Source organism: Lepidochelys kempii, chromosome 12 (assembly GCF_965140285.1).
Source record: "Lepidochelys kempii isolate rLepKem1 chromosome 12, rLepKem1.hap1, whole genome shotgun sequence".
NCBI classification, from domain to species: Eukaryota; Metazoa; Chordata; order Testudines; family Cheloniidae; genus Lepidochelys; species Lepidochelys kempii.
In genome coordinates, this window is record NC_136391.1 from 36,033,891 (window position 1) to 36,052,315 (window position 18,425).

The 18,425-nt window shown below is 43.9% G+C and overlaps 1 protein-coding gene across 2 annotated transcripts in view; it reads left to right on the top strand.

The window, feature by feature from the left end:
- Positions 1-18,425, top strand: part of LOC140896382 (hepatocyte nuclear factor 4-beta) — a 40,785-nt gene that overhangs the window by 4,902 nt on the left and 17,458 nt on the right. The window contains exons 2-3 of one of the 2 annotated variants that reach the window (XM_073308098.1): positions 3,490-3,682; positions 6,517-6,611. In XM_073308098.1, coding sequence (XP_073164199.1) covers positions 3,490-3,682; positions 6,517-6,611 — 288 coding nt within the window. The remainder of the gene's footprint in view (positions 1-3,489; positions 3,683-6,516; positions 6,612-18,425) is intronic. The other variant, XM_073308100.1, reaches the window with a different exon arrangement.

Consider the following 18,425-nt stretch of genomic DNA (forward strand, 5'->3'; position numbering starts at 1 on the left):
AATTTAATGTCTTCATTTCAGCCATGCTTTGCTATTGACTTATATACAGTATATACCAGAGATCATTTCTGGTTTCCCATCTAGATCTGAACTTTCCTGAGTTTGACAGAGGTTTTCATATAATTTTTAGCTATTAGGCTAGGCTATAAATTCCCAGAGTTTATGTTGATGATACATCACTTCTGAAACTCAGGCAAGTCTTGGATTTCGAGAGTAATTTTTCTGCCAGAGAATTTTGGCAGCAAATACGCTTCAGTGATACTCCCAGGGAGTAGACTGATATTTTCACTGCAATGACCATTCTATTCTGTCCAGAAATCATCCAGGACTAGGATCAGCTTTTCAGACTATATCTAATGACTGGTCCCTATTTGAAAGAACGCCATCAGGTGCATCCTTCTAGCTAAAGACCAACAGATGTCTCACAGGAAAAGTTTTAGGAAAGGTTCTGTTTAAAGACAGTTCTGTTATATTATGGAGATGAGCAACTGTAACTCTTACACAATGCTGTGTGTTTGTGTTGGACTAAGTATATGTCCTCTAGTGACTATGTATCTCTGCCTCCTTTAGTAGAACTCAGTCCACCCCCAAACTTTATGTAGGTTGAAAATCCAGATCCAACATTTGCAACTCGAGCACGTATCTCGTGACATTTTCATTAAAACAGGATTTTTGTTGTTCATTTGCTCTTCCTTATTCGGAGTCAGTCAGTAGTTTGTGATGGGGTATAAATAGTGATTTGACATTTGTACGCACACTGGCTGAGGGGCTAACTACTGCCAACCATATCACTATCATCTTCGGAAAAGGACACGTCATTGCACATGGTGGCCTGAACTTTGGACTGATTTATGCTGCTTTGGGTTAATGAATCCTCGCCTAATTTTACAGCTATACAATTCCATTGAAGTCAGTGGTATTTTCATAGGTGTAAATTAGGGCAGAATTTGGTCCTTAACTTCAAAGAGATCATGAGACTCCTTTGATGCACCATGGTGTCTCAGCCACAGGGAGAGACAGTAATGCATCATGGGAGATGCAGTCTGGCCAGAACTGGGTCCATAGAGGAGGACGGGGAACCCAGAACTACAACTCCCACTAGGCAGCTGCAGAGATTAATACCAGCTTGAAACAAAATGAAATGTTTAATTTTCATATTCCCAGTGGAACATTTTCCCAACTGATCTCTTCTCATAGAAAATTTTGATGAAACCTCATTGGATGAGAAAATGTTTCATTCAAATTTTTTCACCTGGCTCTAATGATCATCAACATTGTGGGTGTACTTGGATACAGTGAGCTACCAATGCATTAATAAAGGGCCAGATTATGCCCAATTTACTCACTGAGTAATGCTTTCCTCACTGAAAATCAGTGGGACTGCTGCTGAGGTGAGCTACTACTTGGCGTGAGAAAGGCTAGCAGAATTGGACCCCAAAAGTCTGGAGCTGAAGCCTGCAGCCTTTGCTCAAGCAAAGCTCCCATTGACTTAGCTCCAGATAGAGAAACCCTCACTGATGTTGTGAGCAGTTACTCACGCAGTGACTTCAATGCAATTACTCTTTGTGCATGGGTTTCACAGTCTGGCCTTTTCCTGGGATATTTGCCCATAAGAACTGGGCTCTATTGAAAAATGAAAAGCCCACTGGATCCAAATTCTGTCCTGAATTGCCTTGGCCCAACTCCACTGAAGTCAACGTGGGTTGCATGGATGTAACTGAGAGAACTGACTTCCTTATTTATAATTTTTGTGGTGCAATTTTTTTTTTACTGGAACTCAGAATGAAATAACCAATGAGACTTTGTTTACTGTGGCCAGGATAACCATATGCTTGTTCAGGAAAGAAATAGGTGGGTCAAGAAGCTGCAACCACTATTGACACAATACAATACACTGGAGAGATTGTTCCAATAAAGTTCATTCTATGCTTAACCGTCACAAATGTAAGACTGGCAAGATCAGTGTAAGCCTGAGGGCTTTATCTCATGAGATATTGAACATCTTTTCCAAAGGGCTGACCACTCACCACCCACTGACATCAGTGAAAGCTGGGGGCACGGCACCTCTTAGAATTTGAAAAGTAGCAAAATTATAGCAAATTGTGATTCCTGAACATACTATTGGCTAAGAATTATGCACTTATTAATGAATATTTATTTATTTATTTTATTAGGCTACCTTTTCCCCCTATCCCATACTATGGCTCACTTGTTTGCCTCATCCACCTGTTACACCTTGTCATTTAGTTAACAAGCATTTGGGGGTCAGGGCTGTCACTTCTTATGTTTGTACAATGCCTAGCCTGACCGGCTGGCTCACTAGGCATGACCACAAGAATAATAATAATTAATGAAGAAGTCACGAGAGCTGGTAGACATTTTTTGGTTGAGAAAGTATCTTCAACAAAAATACAGCGTTTCATCAAAAACAAATGTCACTTTTTTGATACAAAATTTCAGTTTACAATAAAACTGGATTTTGGGGGGAAATGTTCAGGTTTTGAAAACTAAAGACTTTTAGGTTTTCATGGGAAAAACAATTTTTTTTTTCATGTGAAATTTTGATGAAAAAGAAATTAAGCAAATTTCTTTTTGAAATTTCCCTTGTAAAACAATTGGCATTTTCCGACCACCTCTGAAGGCCACCCATTCTAACTGGGAAGAACATTCTCAGAGTTTTAATTCTGAGTATCGTTCTGTGTCCTGTGTTACCTCTTCCTGTTTGGGCTTGCTATTCTCTCTTGGGTTTTCTCCCCCTCATCATGATATAAACTGAGGTTTCCCCACTATCGGTTTGATCCTGGGAAGTGCTGAATGCCCTCCCATCCTATTGACTTTGTTGATGATCTCACCACATCATAGAGTCAGGCCCTATATACTGGAAAACACGGTCCTGACTAATGCTAACAAAAACCTTCCACCTGGGCACCCCTGAAGAAGCGATCTGCGTCATCTGGCTCTTTTCAGAAGTGTCTCATTTCCAAACTGCACCCACAATTATAAAGATTAAGAGGAAGGCTGGTCTTGTGGTTAAATTCAGTGCAGAATTTTCAAAAATGTGTAAATTGTAGGGGCCAAATTTTCACAGTGGTGTCAATTCATCCTCTAAAACTTGTGCCTGCAAGTTCTGTGAGTGCATGAGATGTGGCTTCTTAATGTGAGCTATCTAGCTACCCAACTTACACACCCAAACAGCTCCCATTAAAGTCCATGGAAAGACATTCATTAACCTTGATAGGAGGCACTGGTAGCTACAGTTTCTGGGTTTCTTGGAAGAAATTTAGAAGTTGTTTTCAACAAAATGGCCCTGTGCACGTCCTTATTAGTACCTTGAGGGTCCTGAAAATGGTATGGGTTCCCCTCTGCCTAGAAGCAATGGCGTAGGCCTGGTGTGTGTTTACATGTTTCGGGTGGAGGGCGGGTGTGTACAATTATGTGCATATGTCAATGCTTTCATTTCATCCTGATTCCTGCTAAAAAGGCCTCACTGACTCTGTGTCTGGTCTGCAGAACCCATAGTAGCAGAGTCGACAAATGCCAGCCTGCTTGCCAACGGCATCAGCTCCTTGTGCTCCATCTGCGGGGACCGTGCCACTGGGAAACATTACGGGGCTTCCAGCTGCGATGGCTGCAAAGGGTTCTTCAGAAGAAGTGTCCGCAAGAATCATGTCTATTCGTGCAGGTATTAAACACTGCTGGGCTTCGACATTGTAAGCTCTTTGGAGGTAGAGACCATCTCTTACTATGTCTCTGTACAGTGCATGGCACAATGGGGCCTCTATCTCAGTTTGGGCCACAGGCGGTAACTGTAATATACATAACAATAATGAAATCTGCTTTTCTAAGCACAGGATTGGGAGCTGGGAATTTCTGAATCCTAGTTCCATCTCTGACCTGGATTCCTTCCTTCTGTTACCTGAAATAATCCCCTTGCTGTTTCTGTTTCTCACTTTTCCCACCTGTAAAATAGGGGACAATTATATGCCCAGGGAACTTGTGAGGACTGGTTAATGTATGCAAAGCACTGAGTCCTATTATCAGGTTCTCGCTTGGTGAAGTTTGACCCAACGATCTTAGCGAATGCCATCGTGGCAGGGTGCCAAAATTCCATTGCATTTTCTCTGTGTTAATTACAGTTTAAATCCGCAGGTCTCCAAAACTGGTCACCTCCCAAGCCTGCCCCTCTCTCTTTTTTCATTTTGTTTTTTAAAAGCACATAAAGGCTTGCATATTGCCATATATTGATTATTCTACAGTCGTGTGGTGTGACAAAAATGGGAAAGCTTTGATTCATGTGCGTTCTGGCATGCAGGAGTATACTCAGGGGGTTATTTACCAGGAACGGGCCATGAATTATACAGCAGTTATCTTGGTTGACCTTAGAAAAATGATGTTTACTTAAAAGAAGGGGGGGGAAAGTATAGAGGGTTACTCATATAGAACTGGAACTTGAGAAGTTTCATTCTGCTGCAGCGATATTCCTCAGTTGAAGGTGTTCCAACCCTATAAAAACTTGCCTCCCTGTTTGTTTTTTGATGAACCTGCATATAAGGCACTTATCACTCCAGAATACTCCATCCACAGAAGACAATAGGTTTGAGAGATTACACTTTCTTCCCCCCCATAAAATATATTTAATCCCAGCAGCAAAATGGAAATCTCTTTGGAGTAAAGAGTAAAGTAGTCATTTTGCTGTTTTATCCCCTTGGAATCCATGAATCACAATGTGATACTTAGCGTCTTAGGGAAGAGCCTCTGATTCAAATCCTACTCAATGACAAGCACCCTCCAAGCATTCTGTGAATCGCTATTTGGGCCATTCTATCCTTAGCTGAGCTCAGAGCAACATTGTTTATCACAGATGCCAATTCCTCAGAGAGTTCTTGGGTTGTTAATCAGGCTCTGTGCCATTCTGTGAAACCACCCCAGCTTTTACAAGGGATGTTTTTTGACCGTACGGGAGCAGAGCTTTTCCCTATGGTAGATTCATGCTTCATTGTTCTCACTTTTTAAAAGTTGTCATGTGTACTTACTGCTCATGACACGTACCAGGTTGTGGTCTCTGGAGGCTGAAAATGCTTTGTCTAGCCACAGAACAGATACAGCGGGTGTGGCCTGGATTCACATTGCCCTGCCAATGTGTGTCAAGTCTAAACTAAGGCTGGTTGAAAATTTTTCATTGAAACTAATTTTTTGACAGGAAATTGGGTTTTCCACTAACTAAAAATTTTTGTGAAAGATATCTGCTTTCTGTTGAAAATTTTGATGACAAACTAAATGTCTGAAAAATGAAAAGCTTGTGGTTTCAAGTAAAAAAAAAAACACACACAACAATCACACATTTTGACCAAACCCCAGTATTTCTATTCTTAAAGGCACCACAATGCCACATGAGAGTTGTCGCTGGAGGGGTTTTAACCTTCGTCTGCAGCCTGTGGGTGCGGGTCACTTGCCAGGATTCCGATCACCAAGACCATCTATAGATAAGACAGAGCAAGGGACATGGTAAAAGACAGTCCCCTGCAGAACATTTGTTTTTGCCAAAATTTTCAGCAGAATTAAAACCTGTTGCTGTATTATATCATATAAAAGAAAACTTTGAAACAGAGTGGTTTCAAAAAGGAAAAACTGAAACATTCCATTCCAAAAAAGTCAAAACTGAACATTTCAACCTTATCAGAAAGCTTGATTCCATTTTTTTTCCAAAATGAAATTTTGTCAAAATCACATTTCCATGAAACATTTCACTTTCGATGCATCAACATTTTCCAACCCCCCCACCCCAAAAAAAAAAACAAAAAAAACATTTGGTCATAAAATTTCTGACTGGCACTACTCAAGATAGAAGTTGAGTTCCATGTAGGAATGATGGCGTTACTGTTTTGCTTTAATTTCAGGCTATAATTCTGTGGTAGTCAGAGTGATTGCCCTTACCCTTCTATACTGATTGTAGCTCAATAACTGACATTTTCAACCTACTTCCCAATTTACTTATGATCCAGTGGCTAGGCCACGAGCCTAGGAGTCTGGCAGACCTGGGTTCTAATCCCAGGTTTGCTAGTGACCATGGGCAAGTTGCTTCCCCTCTGTTTCCCCTCTCACTCATTGTCTGCCTTGTCTACTTAGGGCAGGTCTACACTACAGCCTAAGTCAATATAATTTATGTTGGTCAGGGGTGTAAAAAAGTCCCATTTCCCCCCCAAAGCGATGCAAGTTTTGTGCTCTCCACACCGGCGCTATGTCTCCTGCCGACTTAGCTTCTGCTTCTCGCTGAGGTGGAGTAATTATGCCGAAAGGAAAGCGCTCCCCCATTGGCACAGTGTTTTCACCAGACAGATGCATTGCTATAGTGTAGGCTCGCCCTTAGATTGTAACCTCTTCAGGACGGGGGATGTATTTCACTACAGCATGAAGCACAGAGAGATGCTGATCTTGTCTGGGGCTTCTAAGTGCTACTGAACTACACCTAATAATAATTTACAGGACTGTCCTCAAAGTTTGTCCTGCTTTCTTCAGGTTCAGCAGACAGTGCGTGATCGACAAAGACAAGAGAAACCAGTGCAGGTACTGCCGGCTGAAGAAGTGTTTCAGGGCAGGGATGAAGAAAGAAGGTAAATGCTAGAAGGTTTTGTGTCCTCTATCATTTCAAAGCTATGTGCTGTCTCTCACCCTGTTCCCACAGCAGCAGATGTCACAATCGTGTTTCCATTTACAGAGCAGAAGCAGACGGTTCCCCATGAATCACAGTGAGACGTTTATTGCTCTCTCACTGCAGAAAGCCCATTATTTATTTCAGCAGCTGGGGATTTAATGTAGAGCCACAACCCTTTTCTTGAAGCAGAAAAGCCATTTAGTATCTATTTTTCTAAATGAGTGTATAGACCCTTTGCTTCTTTACAGTTAATTCACTGTAAGGTACAGAATAATATGACCGTTGTAGGGCATCCTCTGTAACCCACTACAGTGGGAGTATAGTCTTGTGGTCAAGCTAAGAGCCTGTGAAGCACAGGGTGTTTGGATTTCATCCCTGGTTGTACCACTGTGTGATTTTGGGCAAGGCATTTCCATGCCTGAGCTTCTATTTCCCATCCAACCTTTTGACTTATCTATCAAGACTAAAGGCTCCTCAGGGCAGAGGTTCTCTTCCTCTGCATCTACCACAATGTGGCTCTCTTTAAGGCTGGGTGGGAAACAGTTTTCCTATCCCAAGAGAATTGCTGACATTTCAAAAATTTGCACATCCCAAATCAGGATAAAGAATCAAAATCTTGAAAATGTTCATGAACCAAAAATCTGAAAAAAAAAAGAAATTCATTTGAGGTCAATCAAAATGTTTCATGTTGATAATTATTTTAAAACATTTCATTTTGATTTCAACGTTTTTCCTTTAAACTTTTTTAAGATTAATTTCCAAAAAGTTTAGAAACAAAAAGCCATTTTGACTCAGAAAAAAAAAAAAAAAAAGAAGGGTGGTGAAGTGGGGGAAAGAAATGTCCTGGTTCAATATTATTGACTGTATTGTTTTAGCTGTTTTGGTCCTAGGATATTAGAGAGACAAGGTGGGTCACATCAGACCTCCCATGGACGAACACTTTTCGCGAAACAATCACCCCATATATGACCTTTGTCCTCATCATAAAAGGAAACCTGCACAACATCTTCAGAAGATGAGCCTGGGAGCTAAAATTCACGGCTTTGCTAAACACTCAAATTCATGGCCATAAAGACACTGGATTTATGGTTTATTACACCAATCTGTACCCCTCAAATCCCCCTTTTTTGTCCTATGTCCGCAGAGGCGTTAACAGGCCACTTCACCTTGAATGGTCTCTTGCAATACGTGTTAACTACTCATGCTAAACAATCTGCTCCACCTTGGCTTTAGCTGTGACACTATGAGCACTTTTCTCCAAAGTGGCAAAGAGCTCTGAGCAGCTTGAAAGCTCGTCTCTTTCACCCACAGAAGTTGTTTCAGTAAAAAAATATGACCTCACCCACCTTGTCTCTCAGGTTCAAGATTGTCCAAATGGGATTTTCAACAATTATGAAACCATTTTAACCAAAATAGTCTTGAGTCTGGTGTTTCGTCAAACCTGACACTGTTTAATGAAGAGTTTTGCTTTCAACTAATCAGCATTTTCTGACAAAAAGGTTTGTCAGAAAATTTCCGACCCTAATACATGTAATAATAAGACTTGCCTGCTTCAGAGGAGTGTTTTGAGATTTAATTTACTGATGAAGTGGTGGTCCCTTGTGGTCTATGACTCTATGAATGTGATACTAGCCCTGTATTAACCTGGAATCAGGAGAGTTATAGAATCATAGGACTAGAAGGGACGTCGAGAGGTCATCTAGTCCAGTCCCCTGCCCCCACAGGAGGACTAAGTATTATCTAGAAGTGTAAAGCATTATTTAATATAGGTCCAGGACTTCTCCTGTTTATGTGCGGCACCAACACGTCCCTCATAGCTCTCTCAACAATTAGGTCTTGATCATGCTCCCATTGAGATTGATGGTGAAACTGCTATTGGCTTTATTGGAACAGGATGGAAGCCCTCACTAGTGTTGCTATCAGCCTCGGCATCTGTTTGGAGACTGGCCATTCAACTCCAGCTTGTTCTATCGAATATTATCAGATGCACTTTGACACACTTCCAACTGGTTCACAAGTGAAGAGATAACTGGGGTATTATGATGTGTCTAAGCAGCATCAGTTGGCAGGAAAGACCTTTGTACCAAGATGCTGTCAAAGATTAGGAAAAAGCTTCAGCTGGGATGCTGCTTGAAAGCCTTGAACAGCTACTTTACCTGAGTTACACCGTGAAAAACACTGCCTTGCTATTTACTATGGTATCTCCAGTACCTGATCATCTATCACCTGCTTGATGGGATATTGCTGGTGATACTTCTGTACCTCAATTGTAAGCTCTTTGGGCAAGGGCTGTCTTTTAGCTCTGATTGATTCCACTCTCACTGTGACCAGATTCTCTGCCTGCCTACACATTGAATACATGTGAAATCTCAGGCTGTTTGGTTGGGCAGCTGAAGGAAAATACCATGTTCTTTGTCAGATATCTTAAGGGTGAATAATCTATGCCAATACATTAAGAACACTGGGTGAAATCCTGGCTTCACTGATCTCAGTGGGAATTTTCCCATTGACTTCAGCGGAGCCAGGACTTTACCCATTGAGATCAAATCTCTTGCCAAACGTTTGACTGTCTTCCCTAGACAAAATTAGTGAGCTAAAATTTGGCAGAGGAATTGTTTTGTGATAGGAAGCAGCAAGAACATAACTTAAATGTTAGCAAAGAGTGGATGGAGTGGTTACAAGAGCTGGCATGTTTCATTGTCTGGAAATATTGAAATCTAGTTGATCAGCACTATACTTGGTTTGTGGCTTCATTTTTAAAAATAGATTTTACAATAATGGTTGTAAAACTTTGGCTTACTCATTTAATATTGACTGCAGCTTGGTGACTCTCTCTAAGTTCCACATCATCAAATTATTTGAAGTTCAACTTATGAGTACACTGCTGATTTTGTGACTTTTTTGCAAACTGGTAGGAAATATTTTGATGAGCCTAGAGCAGTGTCTTGACTGACTGCACACCATACTGAATGCAAAAAGAGTACATCATTTTCTTGCACGATGGTGTGCACAAAAATTCAAATCCATTTCTTAACTCTGAATAATTCTAGGTAATATTCAGCTTTATGAAAAAATCTTGTCTTCTGATTGTTCAATAGCTACGGTAATAGTGGAAACATTTGTGCATTGCCTTTTGGTTACATACACCCACTATGTCACCATAACACACTGAGACAATTAGACACAAGTCTGTGGAATTTGGCACGTTCTTCATTACTATATTTTAGCAAGCTTAATTGTAATAGCAACCAGGCTTTCCAGAATGTGGCAATAGCACTGTCTTCTCACCGTACATGGACGAGATCTGACATATTTAGTATTCAGACTCAGAACATGCCTTGGGTGTGGTATTACGAGGCTGTATTATCATCACTACAGAGTATGATCACCACTGCCAGACCTACTGCTGAATATATTCAGGTGCAAGCCTGGAAACTTTGTGTTCCTAAAATGTTTTCATCTTGACGAAACTCATCAATATCCTGGAATGTTGGGTCTGGAGTACAATAATAGAGCTGCATGGGAACTGGTTTTTCCATCCTGCAAATATTTTTGTGTTCAGAATTTTTCCTGTCTAATTCTGTCTAAAATCAGACAGAAAAGTCAAAATCTCAAAAATATTCATGAACCAACACATACATCTATTTTCTTTGATTGGGGTCAGATGAAATGTTTGGTTTCAATACAGTAATTTCAAAATGTTTTTTGTTTATTTGTAAAATGTAATGAGTGTTTGATTTCAACTTTTTCCAGACTAATTAGGTTAAATTTTTAATTGAAAAGTCATTTCAAACCACAAAAATGGAATTTGACATTTTAAAAATAATTCTGAAAATTTCAAAACTGTATTTCTTGACATTTTTGCAAGTTGAGAAATTCATCAAACCCAATCCTATTTCCCAAGCAGATCTGGTTTTGACAAACTGGCATTTTGGGATTTAGGGAACCAGGATGATGTTATCCAAACTGGCATTTGCCAGGACCTAAGGCTGCCACCTGTTTTTGTGAAAAGTGGCATTGGATTTCTGACCTTGGTTTTATATCTCATCTGAAAGACGCCCAAAATGAGTTGTATGCTCCAAACTAAAGAATTTGGCTTAAAGAATTAGTAAATGGTAAAGTCTCATTGACTTCAAACAGAGCAAAATTAGGCCAAAATTGAGCACTTCTGAAAATCCTACTATAGAATCTCTGACAATAGAGCACTATTTTAAAAACCTGTATCATATTAGTACATTTTAATAACACATTTAAATGACCATAGAGTAAGCAACATCTGAAATTGTGGAGCAAAAGCACTGGACTATAACCACTTCTCCTTACTGTTTCAAGTTGTTCAAGGAACTGATGTGGGAGACTAGAACGTGGCCAGACATTCTCAGGCGACTGGTTGAACTGGCTTACGAGACTGCAGCAGGATATATAGGTTGATTAGTTGAAAGGCATTAAATATTTAACTGGTGGAATTGACACAGGAGAATGGGAGGTGACTAGGTGTGGAGATCAAATGAATATATCCTATTGTAATTTTCACATTCATTCTCATTCCTGATTTAATATCTTTGGGTAGGCGAAGCTTTGATCCCTGCTTTCTTTCACAATGCTTCCATGTAAGTTTTCTACCACTGTACACTTTACCTTACATGAAAGGAGGAAGTGTATCTAATGCTCAGGAATCAGGACACTGGGAGCTGTTTTTAGCCCTGGCACTAGGGTGACCAGATGTCCTGTTTTTATAGGGACAGTCCCATATTTTGGGACTTTTTCTTATAAAGGCGCCTATTACCCCCCACCCCCTGTCCCGTTTTTTCACAGGTGCTGTGTGGTCACCCTACCTGGCACTGACTAGCTCTGTGACCCGGCTTCAATTTAGATAGGCTGCAATTTTCAAAGAAGCCCAAGGGCATGTCTACACTATGGGCACAACAGCGGCATAGCTCCAGAGCCATAGCTGTGCCACTGTGGAGCAGTAGTGTGGACGCTTCCTGCATGGATAGAAGGGGTTTTTCTGTCACTACAGGAACTCCATCTCCTTGAGTGGCAGTAGCTAGGTCGATGGAAGAATTCTTCCATCGACGTAGCCACATCTGCCCCGGGGTTAGAGCAGCTTATCTATGGTGCACCGGGGTGTGACACACCCTGCTGCCTATGCCACTTCCCACAGCTCCCATTGACTGGGAACGGTGAACCGCAGCCACTGGGAGCTGCGGGCGGCTGTGGAAATGTAAACAAACTGCCTCGTGGCCCACAAGTGGATTACCCTGACGGGCAGCAGGTTGCCCACCACTGGTCTAACTCCTTGCAACTTTTTTGAAAATCCCAGCTTTAAACTTTGTGGGACTCAGTTTACCCATCAGTAAATAGAGTTAATATTTAAGCCCTCGATACCCCTTTGAGGGAAAGCATTAATGTTTGTAAAATTCCTTGGGTTCCTCTGATAAAGGGCATGTGCAGAAGTAGAAAGGATTATATTAACTAGTATTATTATTATTCACGTCAATTTCTTTTGCTAGGCAGGTATCCAGGGCTTTTTTGATTAATGGTTCAAAACATTCATAACTTGGTTCTTCGCTGTAGTTTTCACATCTTCTCCGCCTGATTTTTGAAACCACAAGTTCAGATTCTATGGCCATAATTTGGCTCCCGCAAGTAATTGCAGACACAGACACACGCACTCATGTATCTTCTACACCGCACGGTACTCATATAGCAGGCTGTTACATGGATCGTGCGGTTTAGTTGCAGATGCAAAATCACACCTACAACATCAGAAGTTGGGTTCAGGCCTTTTGAAAAATCAGACCCTTCTGTTCAGCCCAGGCAACAGAAAGGGTCAATTTGTTACTGTGGATCAGAAGATTGCGAAAGCTCTGTGCTCACCAGATGTCACCTGGTCTCCTTGCCAGATCCATTATTGTGTGACTCATAGCTGTCAGTCTGCGTGCACACACGCACTTGCTTCAGGACCTCCAGTTGGCTTATTGAGATCATCCCAAGAACGGCAAAGCTGAATGAGGCCGTTGACTGTTATAGAACAATGAACTTAGATGGATGGTTATTAAACAGGAGTTTTTGCTCAAACATCTATGGAAAGTGATGGGTTTGCTGCTGCTGAGGTGGAATCAATGTTGACACTTTTATTTATTGGATTTAGTGCACACTCATGACTCATGTGTTCTGTTCCCAGTTCTAGCCTATGTGGCAATGTAGCAAGGACAGAAAGGTTTGGGAAATAAGGTCTGTTTGTTGCAATTCCACTAATTGGATGACAAACACAGCACTATTTATTCAGGAGCCCAATATGTACAGCGCTTTGCAATCTGCCTGGATTCTGAGTGGCCAGCATGTTCAATGCGGTCCTGATGGAAGAAAGGTCCAGACTGGCTCTAATGATTTAAGCTCTCTCTTTTGTGTCAGATGGAGAATGTATTTAGTTTGATTTGTACTTTCCACAGTCAGGATAGTTCAAACATGCCAGGGCATGTTGGTTGTAGCTATAACAGATTCCCTGTTTGTCTCTTCAGAGACACAGGCTTAAGCAGTAATCAGGGACCCATGGCAAGGTTCCTTCACTCCCTCGTCATTATTGAAAAGTTCTGGGCATATCCTTCCTTTCATCACCCAGCAGCTGCTGCCATCAGAAGGCTGGCTTCTCTTTCGGCTGTGTCTGCAGCAGTGACTTCCATTCCAGACAGCACCATGTGCACCAATGGATTCTGACAGGAGCAAGCAAAGGTAGCAGAGCTCTTTTGGATGGGTACTGAGCTGAAGGAAACGCAAATGAGACTATAGCTTTGCCCATTCCCCAGTGCAACACAATCACCACTATCCCTTTGTTCTTTGAGTTGTCTGTTCCATCCTATCACTTCACCTGAGGGTTGGTTGGCATTATAATTTCAGAGAGGCTAGTAAAGTCTGCAGGGGAGCAAAGCTTTCACAGTCGGAGTGTGACAATATGGTTCAGACACTAACAACACACACTATAGAGACCTCGCCCCATATTCCCGCTTAGCTGTTAGAGTCAGCACAGGTTGGTCTGCTGTCAGTCATTATATTAATGAGGAACGGTCTGGGGAAGGCATTGTTCAACCACCAGGCCTGAGCTGTGGAATTCCCCTCGGTAGGAAGTGTATCGCGGGCCTTGAGGGAATTGCATTTCCCATTTAGGTCAGGAGGTCTGTCTATGACTCAACTGAGGTCTCTCTTCACGTCTGTTCTGCTCTTATGCTTTTTCCATTCTTCGAACCGGTTGGGAAATGATTACAGCCGGTCAGAGTTATTTTGACAAAAGGCTTTTTTGTGGAAAGGTGGTGTTTCAATGACCAGGAAAGCTACTCGACAAAGGCTATTCAGCACATTAGTGGCAGACCTAGAAATGGAACCCAGATGTCCTGCAATAGGTATTCTGAGCCTCAGGTATTCTGTTGCCCTCTGCGAATAATGCCAAGCACAGATCCCTACAAGTAAAGGATGTTTCTCCACACTAGCAACACTAACAGCTACCTGAAAAAATCTCAGTGCACGTAGACCAGTAACATCCCCTCATGGCCCTAGTCCTGCGACTATGGGCTTGTCTACACGGTGACTTAGTGCACAGCAAGCCAGGGTGTGAATCCACAGCACGTGAGCTTGTCATGTTTTAGTCACAGTGTGGATGCTGCTACAGATGCATGTCAACACGCAGGCTCCACACAGTGACCCCCAGTACGTCAATACAGCAAAATAAAACCTGTGGCAATAAGTCTGAGGCTAGGTCAACGGACTCTGGCTGGTGGTACGGTGCGAAAAATAACCGTGTAGATGTTTGGACTCAGATTGTAGCCACCCCCCCCCTCGCCAGCTTTCATAACCTGGTCTCAAAGTCAAGCCCAACTGTTTACACTGCAGTGAGTTGACCTGGGCTCTGAGACTTGCTGTCACGGGCCTTTTTTTGCTGTGTAAATGTACCCTTCATGCCCAGCAGGCTAGTGCGCTGTGGAGTCTCACCCTGGCTTGCCACGCATTCAGTTGCCCTGGAGGCAAACCCTTAGGAACTCACCCCAGAGAGGACAATTTGATGCAATTTCAGGTTTTGCCAATATGTGAAAGGTATCTTGAGCAACTATTCAAGGGGCAAGTACATTTGTGGTCTTGGAGTACCTGAGTCTTGCCCTAACTGTGGAACAAACTTCTCCTGGAAAGAGTAGGCTACAGGTGACTGTGGGATACTGCACTGGATTTGGCCCTTAGTACAAGTTTGCCAACTCCAATGCAAATTCCAAGCATAATGGTTTGGGTTGCTGGGGCCATCCATTTTTCGGAGTACCAGCCTTTCAGCCATCACAGCCACATGCAGCATTTCAGATTGACCTCTCTCCTATTTTTACAAGCATAATAAATATTGTAATGCAGTTACCGTGTAGCGATCACTTGATTTCATAGTATGTAAAATATTAACTATATTCGATGTGTTATGCCACGTACTTTTAGTGATAACACCAAAATCACCTTGAGAAAGTCATTCTGTACCATCCACTTACACTAAAAGATAGACCTTATCAAGGTGTGCGGGAAGTACTAAAATATGCGCCATAAAAGCTGTATTAGAAACTTGTGTGAGATAAACAACGAACAATTCAGTTCTTTTAAAGGGAGCTGTTCAGTATGGGAATATTAATGGGTTTATTTAGCTTTATGGGACCTCTATAAAATAAGTGGTAGGGTTTGGTTATATAGCCCATTCCTCCAACCCTCCTCACACGCATAAGCATTACTCACATGAGAAGGCCCATTCAACATAACAGGGCTACATTCAGATTTCCAGAATCAAGCCCCAGGTTTGATTGCTGCAAGAAGTTCCTTACTGATTGTAGTGTAAAATTCTGCAAAGCTTGTTTCTAGTTGATTTCATGACTGGCTTTCTAAGATGGTGAGATTTCTTCTGCATGCTGCAATCAGTGATGATTTTCCTGATACACCAGTGAAGGGGCAATAACATTTAGCATGTACCCCAAGCGTAGGTATCCTACAGCTGCAATACAATTAGAGCTACTAGCTTCCATGGATGGTAAATTAAGGGGACGATCCTGCAACCACGCTTTCATTCAAGTCGCACTATTGAAAGATCAAGCCCTAAACGTTGTAAGGTCTCTGGGGTAGAGACTATCTTGCTGCTCTGTGTTTGTACACACAATGCACTCCTTGTCCGAGACCGAGGCTCCTAGGTGCTATCACCCTGCAAATAACAAGTATAGCATATGAAAGCCATGCTTTGAAGCATCTGATCTTCTCACATCTGCCTTTAGATAAGAACAGCTCAGGGTTGTACAGGAATGGCGTCAACCTCCTATGGTAGACTACTGGAGTCTTTTAAGGGGAAAGGATGGTCCAGTGGCCCAATCCTCTGCTCTCCCATGGGTGTCCTGTGTGACCTTGGGACACTTAGCCTCTCTGTGCCTCAGTCCCTCATCTGTACAATGGGAATAATAAAGCTTCCCTCCCTCCCAAGGGGGTTGTGAGGATAAATGCATTAAAGATTGAGAAGATTGACTGATGAAAAGCCCTACCTAAGAAATAAGCATTTTTTTAACAAAAGATAAGGTGCGCCCCGTGTTACTGTGGATCCCAGGTCTTAGAAGGGATGTGTACACACGGTACCTAAGCATTACACAATATTCCAGTGACACTTTTGTATGGGAATCATGCAGTGTACTCTGTTATCCCCTCCCCCCCAAAAGAGGGAAGACTTATACAGCAAATTCAAATTCTCTGGGGCCAAATACTGTATTTCTGAAGAGGGTAGATAACAGAAGATATTTATCCAGTCACTGGTTGGGCCCTTTCACCTTCTTGGCTCTTAATCTAGTTGGGTCAGGAGGGCAGGCAGGTGGTGCTATTGAGAGTCCTGCTTAGTGCCCCATCTTCTCTCTGTCATGACAAATGATTCAAGGCAGGGCTTAAAGTCTCCCCCAGTATCTCCTGGAGCCTCGGGGCTTTAGCCCCATGTGGTGCAATGGGATTTGAGGCTTTAGCCCCAGAGGACATGCCAGGGCTCCCACGGGTTTGATAATATTTACCGGAGCTTTGCTCCGGCCGACTCCAGCTGAATTTAAATCCTGATGCAAGGCCTTCAAGACACACCCAGCTTCCACTTGGCAGTAAGAAATTGGTGAGAGTTCTGGAATCTCCAGGCTTGTGACAAGGCTGGAAAACTACCCGTAACAGCAGCTTTCTTCCACAGCGAGGAGGGTGTGGAGGGAGATACGGTCTCTTTCCATAGTATAATATTTTCCTTAACGTGAATTTACTGTCAGTGAAACGTGCCCTGGAGCCTGAAGACATCTCTACAGCCCAGGTACATCGGGGCAGCCTGCCCTTCCTCTCCACCAAAGTACTTTCCCCACCTCCAAGGGAGTTCGGTCTCCATGTCTATTCAGTCTTTGGCAGGGCCGGCCTTCGGGAAAATGGCACACTGGGCAAACATGCATTTTGGTGCCCCTGACCCCCGTGGGCATGGCGCCCCCCCCGTGCCTCTGATCCCCATGGGGTCCCAAGGCACCCCAACCGGCCTCCCCCCCCAGCCCCTGCACTGTGTCCCCTTTGCCCCAATGCCTGCTCCCTCTCTTGCACCCCTAATCCCTACACCCCCTTCACTTCCAATCTCTGCCCCCCCTCCTGTACCCAACACCTCAGCTGCCCCCTCCTGAGCCCCTCACCCCTGCACTGTGCCCCCTTCATCCCAACACCTGTCCCCTTCTGTGCCCCAACCCCTGCACTGTGTCCCCTTCGCCCCAATGCCTGCTCCCTCTCTTGCACCCCTAATCCCTACACCCCCTTCACTTCCAATCTCTGCCCCCCTCCTGTACCCAACACCTCAGCTGCCCCCTCCTGAGCCCCTCACCCCTGCACTGTGCCCCCTTCATCCCAACACCTGTCCCCTCCTGTGCCCCTAGCCCCTATACTGTGTCCCCTTCACTCCTACATCCTGCACCTCCTTCCTGAGCCCCTAACCCCTGCACTGTGTCCCCTTTGCCCCTAACCCTTGCATCCCCTTCCTGCACCCACATGGGGAACCTGACCTGGATGCACAAAGCAGCTGGCATTGCTGCTTGCTCCCCCCACCAAAGTGCTGCTCCTCTGCCCCCCACAGCCCTAGGGGGCTGTGAGGGGGGAGCAAGGAGCAATGTCTGAGCTTCCTGCATCTAGGTCACTTTCCCTGCAGGCAGGAGAGCAGCAGCTCCTGCTGCCTCAGCACAGCCCAGGTCGGGAAGTGACCTTGATGCAGGGAGCCCTGGTGTGGGTGTTGGGGCCCTGTGAAGGAACCAGTGTGGGTGTGTGGTGAAGGAGGGGGTGGTGTTGAGGGGAGTGTGTGAGAGAGTGAGTGAGTGCACTGTCTCTTTAAGAAAGCCCTCAGGGTCAGGAGCCTGAACTAGGCTTGTTCAGACACAAGCAGCTGCCAGCAGCCTCTCTGGGTCCAGAGAGGCAGCAGCAGACACAGATTCCCCATGTCCCATCACTCCAGCTCAGTAGAAATGGGGGGGACACCCCACCATCAGCCCCCCCCCCCGCCCCAGAGCAGACAGGAGGATGCTCCCAGGCCAGAGGCGACTCCAGGAAGAAGGCAGGGTGAGGGGACACAGGACCAGCAGCGGCTGCACATGTGGAGCGGAAGAGGGGCACCCCCTGCTCCGGGCTCCGCGGCTGGTCGTCTCTCCCGCCCCCCCACGCTGCTGCTCTCCTGCCTGCCCTGCCGCCTCCGTCAGCCCAGCTGGCCTCTCGACAGCAGGTCCGGTGG